General features: G+C 38.5%; 1 protein-coding gene across 1 annotated transcript; it reads right to left on the bottom strand.

Moving 5' to 3' along the window:
- Positions 1-526: 526 nt before the first annotated feature.
- Positions 527-11,606, bottom strand: LOC6053508 (nose resistant to fluoxetine protein 6). The gene is made up of 9 exons (XM_001869545.2): positions 11,485-11,606; positions 11,128-11,429; positions 2,390-2,687; positions 1,968-2,325; positions 1,735-1,903; positions 1,485-1,678; positions 1,272-1,422; positions 888-1,217; positions 527-825 (listed from the first exon to the last, which is right to left on the bottom strand). Exons 1-9 carry the CDS (start codon positions 11,561-11,563, stop codon positions 565-567), a joined length of 2,142 nt encoding a protein of 713 aa, XP_001869580.2. The 5' UTR covers positions 11,564-11,606; the 3' UTR covers positions 527-564.
- Positions 11,607-12,519: the final 913 nt, after the last annotated feature.

Genomic DNA, 12,519 nt, shown 5'->3' on the forward strand with positions numbered 1-12,519 from the left:
GAAGAAGTTAGACAGCAGAGTAATTTGAGGCCGTACAAAAGTTTTAGAAATGCCCAAACAGCGCGGTGAAAGCAGTGAAGACGATAAACAACGAAAATAATATTCCCCCATAAAAAATAACGACTTCGGGCCGAATTAATTCTGGATTTACCGAACCAACACCACCCTCGTCACCGGGCTTTTCAGCCGGCGGAAAAATGAAGGAAATCACCAAAGTCACTGGAGCCGGTTGTCGTCAGGTGAGTTTTTCCTTTTTGGTGGGGGGACTGTTGGGAAGGGGGAAATGATCGTTTTATGGAAATGTATGACGAACGAACGCAAAATCGGGTGGAGACTCAATCCGTTAGTTTGTGGTGGCGTGACTTGTTGGAGTTTGTTTTCATTGAAGTTTGTGTAGTTTGACTTGTTTTTTTTTCACAATATCCGTGCAGTTACACATAAAAAATGGACGGAGGAGTGTTTGAAAGGTCGCTGCAGTAATTCTCGTATTGTTTATTTTTATTAAATAATATTGAAATTTAACCAATGCACATTCCAGTCTTACAATCTTAGTCAGTCAGTAATTCACAGTCGCTGCTGCTGCTGCAGAAAATCAATATTGCCTTTAAAACTAGTCTTGAAGCCTTCGTTTGTGAAGCTACCATTGCCAGTGCCGTTTCGTTTGAGTTCTGGCGTTACTTGTCCTTCGCTGCTGGCGTTTGAGTCGGGCTTGACAAACGTCTGGAGCAACTGCTTTTGAAGCGCGGATATCGGCAGCTCCACCAGAAGGGTTATGGCCAGGGACAGCATGTACGACAGGTACAGGGTGCTGTTGATTTTGACGGCCTGGGGAGGGAAAGTGTTCAAATTTGAAATTTTTTTTATTGCCGTAACGAAAATTTACTCACCACATCGAACGAGCCCAGGTTGGACAGCTCCCGCGTGTTGTAGTACATCATTTTGATCATGAAAAAGTGTCCCACGTACGCTCCGTACGTGAGCCGTCCCAGCACTTCGAAAAACTTGATGTTCATAATGCGCGTGACCGGTTTGCTGATCCGGAACGCAAATCCGCAGAATCCCATTAACGCGACCAATCCCCACATGACACGAGCTCCCGCGAAGTAGACGGACATCCACACCGAGGGTTTCGGGTAGTCGTTGACGTAGAAGATCCGACCGATCAGGAACATGCCGGGCCCAACTATGAAGATCGAGAAGAATGCCAACCGGAACCACTGGAAATGGAGGTTATATTAGAAATAGAAAACAAAATAGATGCTTCTACGCACCGGAGACCTACGGAACCGATTGCCGGCATTTCGGTAATTCAGATACAGGAAACCAATGATGATACCGCACATGTACATTCCCAGATTCATGTGCATCGGTAGATATGTTTTGTAGTAAGCAATGTCGTACCAGAACATGAAACGCCGCGACCTGTGAATAAGAAGGGATGATCAATTTGACTAATCTCAAGAAACATAGAAGTGAAACTGTACTCTGGTGAAAAGATGGTCACTCCTTCGTAACTTCCCAGGTAGACAACCACACCTGGGATGATGACCGCGATAGCCGTCACGATCGTTATCAAAGGTTTCTTAAGTCGGGGAAACCGAATGACCAGTGTTACGAGAACTAGCCCAATGGTTGACAGCTGGAAATCTGCGGCTAGGTACCACGAGTGTTGCATGCACTGAAAATAGGGAAATTCTAGTATAATCTGACACTTTAGATCAAATTTGATCTCACCGGTTGATCCGGTTTGAAGTAGTTGTTCACATAGAGCAGGTTGATCCACCAATTTCTCCGACAGTTGATCATGCTTGTCTCAACACCTCTTCGCCAAAACGGGCCATCTTGTAAACGTATGAACCAGGTCGCTTCAAAAAGTAGGAATAACGCATAGACCGGAGTTAACCTGCGGAAGTTGGTCCTCAATGATTAAGATCTAATATCAACCAAACAATCTCCAATATCTCTACCTTATATACCGGTTCACGGTTACAATCACAATCTCCAAAACGCCCGGTTTCCTGCCAGATTCCCTCATTTTCTCCACGTAAGTGATCGTAAACACCAACCCACTGATCGTGAAGAACGTGGTCACAATTTGGAACCCGTTGATGATGATCATCGTCGCCAGCTCGCGGTACTTTTGCTCCACGATCCATCCAGTCCGCGACTGTACCATCATGCTGGCATGTCCAATCAAGGTTAGTACAAACGTCAGGTGCCGAATGGCCTGAATCATCCGCAAGTCCCTGCTCGTAGGATCGCGCGAGTGCGACACCAGCCGGTACCAGTTCCGGATCGCCGAGAACGACGACAGCAGCATCGCTTCTACGAAGAAATTACCTGCTTTAAAAAAATCATTCCCAAACGCAACCCAAATCTTCAACTAAACTGTGACTTGGCATGTCCTCCTGGTAGTGGTTCAACCCGTTCTCAGATTTACAGGACGCGTCATACCAGCTGGACGCCGCCATAACCACGACCAAAACGGCCACGATCACGAGGAAAGCGATGTCCAGGCCGTCAATCGGGAACTCGTCAACTCCGGCACGATCGCAGTACTCGATCTCGGTGTACGCTTTCAGGCCGTACCGCTCCGACAGATCCTTGTTAATGATTGCAGCCATCAGCTCGGAGTAGTTCCGCTTGTATGGTTCCACGTTGCGGAACGAGTTGTGGCCGAAAATGTACTGGAAGAAATTAAAGTTAATACAATGTTAATCAATGTTAGTACAGTCATGCCTCGGTTTTGCACGCCTCGGTTAAGCACGGCCCAGTGCTTACAATGTAGGTATCAAACGATCTGGATTTTTTCAAACATTGCGAATGTAATAACAATATTTTTTGAAAATACTCAAAATTTTCACAAAACTACGTATTTTTGTAAAATTTTTCAAAATTTCAGTTTTTACATTATGGGTATCAAATAATCAAATCATTTTTTTTCAAAAAAAAGTAGTTTTATGAAAATTTTGAGTATTTTCATTTTTTTTATAACTTTTGAAATGTATGAAAAAACCCCGAACGTTTGATACCCACATTGTAAAAACAAAAACTTTGAGTATTTTTTTTTCGAAAATACGTAGTTTTGTGAAAATTTTGAGTTTTTTCAAAGAATATTGTTATTACATTCGAAATGTATGAAAAAACCCCGAACGTTTGATACCCACATTGTAAAAACGAAAACTTTGAGTATTTTTTTTTCGAAAATACGTAGTTTTGTGAAAATTTTGAGTTTTTTCAAAGAATATTGTTATTACATTCGAAATGTATGTAAAAATCCCGATCGTTTGATACACACTTTGTAAAAACGGAAATTTAAAGTATTTTTTTACGAAAATACGTAGCTTTGTGAAATTTTTTAGTATTTTCAAAAAATATTGTTATTACATTCAAAATGTATGAAAAAATCCTGATGGTTTATCACCCACATGGTAAAAACGGAAATTTTGAGTATTGCTTTTTCGAAAATACGTAGTTTTGTGAAAATTTTGAGTATTTTAAAAAATATTGTTATAACATTCGAAATGTTTGAAAAAATCCCGATCGTTCGATACCCACATTGTAAAAACGAAATTTTGAGTTTTTTATTAGAAAAGACGTAGTTTTGTGAAAATTTTGAGTATTTTCTAAAAAAATTGTTATTACATTCGAAATGTATGAAAAAATCCCGATCGTTTGATACCCATATTGTAAAAATTGAAATTTGGGGTATTTTTCAAAAAGACGTAATTTTGTGAAAATTTGTTGTATTTTCTAAAAATGTTGTTATTACATCAAAAATGTATAAAAAACCTGATCATTTGATACCCATATTGCAATAACAATATATTTTTGGTTTCTTTAGAGAAAAAAAAATGCATTTTCCAAATAAAGGAAAAATACGTATTTTTGTGAAATTTTTCATGAAATAATAATTTTAATGAATGGCTGACATCATCCCGATTTCAAAACACTATAATTTTTTGACGTTTGCATGATTTTTTCGTACGATTAAAGCCAATGTCTCCCATATAGACAAAATCCCTTAAGCTCTGTGCCTCGGTTATGCACGCCTCGGTATATGCGGTGCTAAACCGAGGCACGACTGTAATGTGATATTTGGTATTATAATTTAATTTATTTTCTCAACAATTTGGTGGAGACGCATGGTGATTGGTTCTTCCGATGTGTTACTGGATGTTGAAATTTATGCTTTTATTAATATCTAGTAAATTTTGATTCCCACCGCCGAAAAGAACGGGAGTACGACGAGAGAGTACTTGCCGAAGCTCAAGCACAGTACAACGCGAATGATAAGCGGAGGTTTTATGCAACTGTCAACGGTGTAAGAAAGAAAGCGACGCCTTCCCCTGTTATGTGCAACGACAGGGAAGGTAACCTGTTGACAGATAAGACAGCGGTAGCGGCCAGGTGGAAGGAGCACTTCCAACAGCTGTTGAACGGTGAGACGCGAGAGGGAATCGTCGAGGACAGGATGAACGTTGAGGATGATGGAATAGCTGTGGACCCGCCTACGTTGGAGGACGTGGAAAAAGCCGTAAAGGAGCTCAAGAACGCGAAATCCGCGGGAAAGGACGGACTCCCGGCCGAACTTTTCAAGCACGGGAGCGCGCGGATGATCGAGATTCTGCACCAAATCGTCCAGCGAATTTGGTGCGAAGAACAGCTTCCGACCGACTGGTTAGACGGGCTCATCACCCCAATCTACAAGAAAGGGCAAAGACTCGATTGTGCCAACTATCGAGGCATCACAATCCTCAACTCAGCGTACAAAGTACTATCCCGAATCCTGTGGAGCAAGCTGAGACCCTTGACCGAGACCTTTGTCGGCGAATACCAGTGCGGTTTTCGAGCGGGTCGGTCAACGACAGATCAGATGTTCACTCTGCGACAAATCCTCGACAAGTTCCGGGAGTACAACCTGCAAACACACCATTTGTTCATCGACTTCAAGGCGGCGTACGATTCAGTCAAAAGAAACGAACTTTGGAAAATTATGCTAGAACACGGCTTTCCGGCGAAGCTAATTAGACTGATTCGTGCAACGCTCGACGGAGCAAAATCAAGCGTGCGAATAGCTAACGAGACATCTGAAGCTTTCGTTACGTTGGATGGATTGAAGCAGGGCGATGCTCTCTCGAACTTACTGTTCATCATAGCGTTGGAGGGTGCTGCTCGAAGGGCAGGCGTGCAAAGAAACGGAACACTCATCACTAAATCGCACATGCTGCTTGGATACGCTGACGACATCGACATCATTGGTATCGACCGTCGGTCAGTGGAGGAGGCGTTCGTCCCTTTCAAGCGGGAAGCTGCGAAGATCGGACTGACCATCAACACTGCCAAGACCAAGTATCTGGTTGCTGGCAGAGCGCGTGGCAGTGCAGGTGATGGTGTTTCGGAGGTGGAAATAGATGGAGAAAGATATGAGGTGGTGGATGAGTTTGTATATCTTGGTACACTTGTGACGTGCGACAACGATGTGAGCTGCGAAGTGAAACGGCGGATTAGTGCTGCAAACAGGGCCTTCTACGGTCTTCGTAGCCAGCTAAGGTCCCGCAGCCTAAGGACGCCTACGAAAATCACGCTGTACAGGACCTTGATACTCCCTGTAGCTCTTTACGGTCACGAGTCGTGGACGCTAAAGGAGGCTGACCAGAGAGCACTTGGGGTCTTCGAGCGGAGAATCCTGCGTACTATCTTCGGCGGCAAGCAAGTAGGAGACCGGTGGCGCAGGCGCATGAACTTCGAGCTGTACCAAGACTACAAACATGCTGATATCGTAAAAGTCATCAAGCACGACAGGCTGAAGTGGGCTGGACATGTAGCCAGAATGTCGGACGAGCGGGCGGCTAAAACGATATTCAGCAGCGAACCTGGACGGGGTCGTCGGCTTCGTGGAAGGCCTCGTACGCGTTGGCTGTGTGCAGTCGACGAAGATGCAAGAGCGGCCAACATTGTGGGCGACTGGAGACGAGCGGCCCAAGATCGAGCATCCTGGAAATCTTCGATTAGTTCAGCGTTGGGTCGATAGACCTGTTGCTGATAAAGTAAAGTAAGTAAGTAAATTTTGATTCATTAGCTTTAACGTCGCAAAATTTCTGACATTCGAGACATATATTAAATATTAGTACAAGAATTAAGTCGAACTTTGGCCCATTCCGTGACGATGAAACGGAGTGAAAATTAACGGATTTTCGACACTTTGTGGTCTCCTACCTTTTGTCAAGCTAAGGTTAGGTAAAAAAGTGTATGTTTTATCCAGCTGCGTTTGAAAATTTGACATTGTCTTTTGCAAGTAGAACATAATCAAACTTTTCGGCACCCTCACACAGTAAAAAAATATCTATGTAAAATCGCATGCAAAAGCATGCACATCACCTTTGTGAGCAAAAGCATGACATATTGTATGAGAAAACGTGTACACAAAAAGCATGTACTGAAGAAAAAAACAGGTCTGTTCACCCCAAAAATAATATCAATCCGGCAAGAGTCATATTTAGATTACGAAGTCCGTGCCCCAACCTGCTTGCTGTGCAGCAAACGTCAAATCAATACCAATTTATGCCAGATCTTTTTTCGGATATCTCCCGGGAAAGATCCGGCAGCACTTTTGTATGGTTTGACGTTTGCGTAAAAGGTAAACAAATCACTTAAACAAATATTTCCAGGGATTGGACACTCATGCAGTTTCCTGAAGTCCCCGCCAGAGGCACTGTCAATTTTGTTTACGTGTTGTTTTTGAAAAGGTCGTATGAAATAAATACATAAATTTTGTTCCCAAATTATTTTTTTGACAGTTTTTTTCATCTTTAGCAAATATTTGCGAGATAATTACAATTATTACCTTTTTTTACAATTATTACTTTAATTTTTATTAGATCAATAAAACAAAGTTCTACTTGACGATACAATACAACCAAACTCACTAAACATAAATAAAAATATTTATAGCTTCAATTACCTTGAAATAAAATAAAATTAGTTCAATTATTTTAGACCGTTGATTCAAAATGAATTGATTACTTATTAAATTTCCGTCACAAAAGCTTTAAACCAGCTGTCACTGAACACTACAGTGCTGATATGCCAGCATTAGGTGCTTGACGGAATTAAACTCTGTTCCCCTAGTTGTCCCTGAGAAAAAAGAAAAAAGAAAAAAAAGTAAAAAAAGTTTTTATTTTTGTTATTTACGAGGTTATTTTCAAAAGCCACGCGCCAAAAACTTGGTTCGATCTTGGTTCGAATTTGACTTCACTCACTTTATATGTAGATGACAGTCGTGACGTAGCCGTGAATATTTCTCACTTACTTTCTCAAAAGGTCCTATGTACATTGGAAACCCATGGCGCATGGGTTGTTTTGAAAAAGCAATCTAGATTTAACGCAAAATGGCTTTTTTGCACATATATCTCCTTGCATTTATTTTGAAACTCGTAAAAAAAAGTTTTTTACACTTTAACAAAACCACATAAAATTGAGTAGCTTATATGATTTATTTTATTTCATTTCAAACCAATATTTTATGAGAGGAGAAGTGTTTGAAAAATAAAAATCAAAAATTTAAATAATTCAAAATTTTGATATTGGATACGGCACATGTTGAGTTTTAAATTTTACATAACTAGGTCCTTAAATAAACTGATACTCTACGAAAACAGCATGACTTGAAGAAAAAAAAATCTCCTATCGGGCTCAAAATTTTTCTAGTGGTTCCATGGTCGAAATAATTAGACCTCTATTTTTTTTGCTTGGCCATTAGGGTGTCCTACGCCATGTTAGGGTGATCCAAAAAATGGTAATTTTCGTCGATTTTCACAAAAACCAAATTTTTTCCAAAAATCATAACTCCGCACCGTTTTAACCGACTTTAGCTGTCTTGGACGCAAAAAAAGGGTATTTGATAAGCTTTTAAGCAAAATTAGTTAAAAGTTTCGAATATCCAGCCTAACATTTTAAAATGTCGAAAATTTAATGTCTAATTATTTTGACTTAGAAACACAAATTTTTAGCCCGATCGGAGAATTTTTTTTTTTCGAATCATTCTGTTTTCGTGAGGAATTGCTTTGATTAAATCTAAAATGATCTATTTTGAGTTTCAATTCAGTAGCTCTTGAAATTGTCATTTATTAATAATGTGCCTTACTGTTCTATAGAAATTTATTGAATTACATACTTCTTTTATTGATAAATGTGTCGTATGGATTGAAGGGAATTGCAATTAGGATAAAAAAATAATGAAAATAAGTTTAAGATTTTATCAAGTTTTACGAAAATGCAAGCAATTTTAATTTTTTATTATTGTTGTTTTGTACCTTCAATGCCCATTTACCCCACTTCCTTCATCGTAGAGGGCGCTTTTTTGGCCTGAGTTTTATCCGAGGATACTTGATACGACATTTGATATAAGCTATCAAAAAAAAAACGCGCTCTTAGACATTCATTGGCCACCAGAATCTCTGAGATTTTTTTTTTCATAGCTCACAAAAAGTAAAAATAATAATATTAAGGAAATGCCAGCAGGCCTTCGGAAACTTTTGATTTTTGATCAAAAAGACTTGATATTATTTGGGATTTCCATAATCCTAGGCCATTACTAGAACTGGTATTGTAATTTTTTCGTTTATCGGCATTTTTTTCAGAAAGTTCAGCAAATTTTGCATAATGATAGCCCTTTAAACATTTTGTGGCTAGTCCATTGCTAGATTTGGAGGATTCTTTCGAAAAAAAATCTTTTATTGTGATAGGCAGTCGGCAGTACCGTCAAACGGGGAGAATTGGGACTACAGTCTGAATAGGGTCAGCTATTTTAAAAGCGATTGAAAGCATTAAATTAAGAAATCGATGTACTAATTTAGTTGATCTGTACCTGTTCTAACCGAAACCAATTTAAAATATCAAAATTAGGTGCTAAACCTGCCTAAACAGTAGTCCCGATTCGCCCAAGATGACGATATCTGTTTTTTTTTCTATATTTTATAAAAATCCTCATGAGAAAATCACTGAAATATCCGAAAAAAATACTTTCTTAAGCACACACTTGAGTTTTAGGATTTCAAAAGGTACATTTAACTTTCAGATTCAAAAGGTACATTTAGCTTTCCATGAAATGAAAATATTTTGGATGAAACATACGTTTTTTCGGAATTTTGATTATGCCATCAAATTGGTCTAATTTGACATAAAAGTCCCATTTATAATTTATGAGCAACAAATCACTGAAAAATGTGTGTTATTTTTAATCCTGAAAAATTAAAAGGGTCATACCAACGCACCGTCACAGAAATCGAAGAGGGGTCACTTTTTCCGACTTCGGGTGAGTTGACCGAAAATAATCCAATGATGTGTCCAAATTAGCCCCACTGTCCAGCATTTCTGATCAGAACTCATTTCATTTAATACAGGGGTGCTCAAAGTTTTTGGAGGCCGGGCCAAATGTGAAGCTCAAATGAGCTTGCGGGCCAAATTTACAAAAAAAAGGTTATTAAAAAAAATTAAATTACATTATTTTAATTTAATAGATTTAATTTGTTATTTAAAAAAAAATCAATCCAAAATAATAGAAACCACAAAATAACGGTTTTCTATCGGTTTCGTTGATTTTATTGTTTCAGGTATTTGAAAAAAAGTGTTTAGCTGAATGTACTTGTGTTTAAAAAAAAAAAAAAACAAAGTTTTGTTTTTATATTTCAAAAATGGTGACATTACATGTTGAACAATTCATCTAAAGGCGTAATTTTATCTTTAAATTAAGTGTGGCTAATGAAAAATCGTTGAGAGAGAGCCAGAATTTCAACATTTCAATGAAAAAAATGTTAGAAAATGTTTTAATCTTCCGTATAGTTAAACTGCAATCATTATTTAATAAAAAAAAAGATTCGACAAAAAAACATTTTAGCGAAAAAAAATTATTTATTTCATCGAAAATTCACTAAAATTAATTTTTTAATAAACCCAAACATGCTCAGATGATTCTAAATGCAAAGGAATGCATATTTAATAAATTTCAGCTGATTGCATTTAGATTTAATTTTTTTTAAAGTTTTGAAGTTTTTTGAAAGTATATTTTTGCTCCTGGTTTTTGAGCCAATTTTTCAAAAATGATGGAGGGGTTGGTTGATCGACGAAAGCTTTGTAAAATATTTGCAACAAACTTGATCCTCCGATTTCCACATTGTGTCTGCCTGAATCAGTTGGTAGTCAATCAGATTCGTTATCTAACTGTAATGAGTTCGAATCCCGAAGGAAGTGCAATGTATGTTTGAGGTTCAGTTCATAAAAGTGTCATTATGACTTGCAAATTAATTAAAAAAAAACTTACATTTTTGTAACTATTACAGAATTAAAAATATAATAATTGAAAATATTTGATGAAAATTTTGAGGATATTTACTACAGTCAACTCTCTGGCTGTCGATCTTCTCGATATCAATATTGCTCCATCTATCGATGAATTCTTCAGTCCCTTCAAACTGCATATTTCGATTGGCTTTATTTCTCGATATTTTCTCTTGCTTGAAGGATCTCTTCCTCGACGGTCCCTTGGATTCTGTTTGCTTTAAAAATCTCTTCCGGTTGTCAATATTGTCAACATCTCATGGCTTGCATAGACATGTTTCTTTGCGAAACAAAGCTTTGAAGGGTGTTTGACATTAGTTTGTTTTTGTTTGCTGGACGTTGCCATGATTCTCTCCCATAGCTGGGTACCAAGAAAAACATATCAATCGAGTCTTCATTTTGCATCGTTCTGTAAACTGATCTTCTCTCTGAGTCGACTGTAGTTTCACTCTCATTGTAACGTGTGAAATTTTTTTAATTATAAAATATTTTGAACAAATTATTTGTATCCTAAAGCGGGGATCAAAATATTGATAAATCATATGCTTTTTTTATTAACAAAAAAAAAGATTAGCATATAAAAGTTTAAAATAAACCTTAATTATGAAAAAGTATACAATCACTTTACAAGTGGTCAACGGGCCATTTTACATGATCATTCAAAATGGGTCCGCGGGCCACAAAATATAACCTCGCGGGCCACGTATGGCCCGCGGGCCATACTTTGGTCACCCCTGATTTAATAAGTGTTAAAATTGCACGGAGCCCACAAACTACCACCCTTATTACCGGAAATCCAATCTCGAACTTTGGCACCACCAACGCACTAACGTTATCCACTTTCAGCTTCGCGAGCGCATCCTTCACGTCTCCCCTCACGCAAATCCCGCGATCCAGCGAGGCATGATTAAGGTGCATCTTCGTTTTGCTGGAAAACTTCTCGATCATCCGCCACAACTCGGACCCGTTGTCCGGTTTAATCACCGCCCTTACGAGACAGTACGTCGTCGTTTCTACTTCCGGTTCGTCGAACAAACACTCATCGTAATGATCGTACACGAACACTTGCGGCATGCGGTTGTACTCCGATCCTAGAAAAATGCATTTTTAATCCACTTCTAATCACACTTTTTTTAAGGTGCTCACTTTTAATCAACTCTTCACTACAGACGGGATCGATCACCATCAATCCGGCGATCATCGCCAGAATCAGCTTCCACTTCATATTTTGTTCCGATCTTCAAACTTCCCGATCCTAGTTCACCGACGCGCAGAACTCGACTGAACAGGTCCGCACGTTCTTGATCTTGGCCTAGGCTTCAACTAAAGCGCGCTCGTGCGGTCGACAGCCGACGTGCTACCTTAAACAGTTTAACGAACGTGGTTCAACGGATTCTTGCAGTAGTAGCAGCAGCGGGGTTGATGGGTTGGTTATGGTTACACCGGTTTTTTGATTTCTTGAGTATTGGGCAAGGGCAAGGACGATAATGTTCAGCTTGGCTGTGCAAAAAAATAAAGCGGGAAAGGAGCAAACGGTGATTGATTCAATGGATTTATGAATGAAATTGGTGACAAAAATGTTCCTTTTTTCTAGTATTTTTTGGCATTCATTCTCAGACTAATCTCCTATGAGTATCGTTTGCCTTTTTTGATTATTTTCCATATTTTCTAGTAAACTTTTCGATCTATGCATGTTTTTGCTCATTCTACACTGAACAATGATACCATTGGCTTTTAAATTACAGCAATTTGCGTATTTAAACATTCGCAAAGTCACAAAATAATTTTATTCACCAAACTTAAAATGTCAAAGGAGCTTTTTGAAGATCAAATACTGCTTGAAAAATTGTAATAGTAACTCAATATTTTTTTGGCTTGATTATTGGGAGGTTCTTCAAACAAAAAATAAATTAAATATTGTATGGAAAAAATAAGCTTATTCAAGAAAATCTCATGAATCGGTTGACTCAGAATTTTATCATAAAACATTACTGCTCAATGGATTTGCGGTCTTCGACACAGTTGTTTGTCATAAAATTTTACTTAAAAATCTACACTTGACAATGATCCGACACATTTAATGCCATCTTTTGCCGGAATTACTAAATTTTTGCCTTTCCTCATATTTTTTTTTTGAATTTTCCCATTCAAACTTCAACGATAAAAAGTGACCTTTAACCC

Source organism: Culex quinquefasciatus, chromosome 3 (genome assembly GCF_015732765.1).
Source record: "Culex quinquefasciatus strain JHB chromosome 3, VPISU_Cqui_1.0_pri_paternal, whole genome shotgun sequence".
Classification (NCBI taxonomy): domain Eukaryota; kingdom Metazoa; phylum Arthropoda; class Insecta; order Diptera; family Culicidae; genus Culex; species Culex quinquefasciatus.

Coding starts and splice junctions, on each gene's coding strand:
- LOC6053508 (XM_001869545.2), bottom strand. CDS start 11,563: ATGAAGTGGAAGCTGATTCTGGCGATGATCGCCGGATTGATGGTGATC. Junction 1,679..1,734: donor ACTTCAAACCGGATCAACCG/GTGAGATCAAAT, acceptor CCCTATTTTCAG/TGCATGCAACACTCGTGGTA. Junction 1,423..1,484: donor GTGACCATCTTTTCACCAGA/GTACAGTTTCAC, acceptor TCTTATTCACAG/GTCGCGGCGTTTCATGTTCT.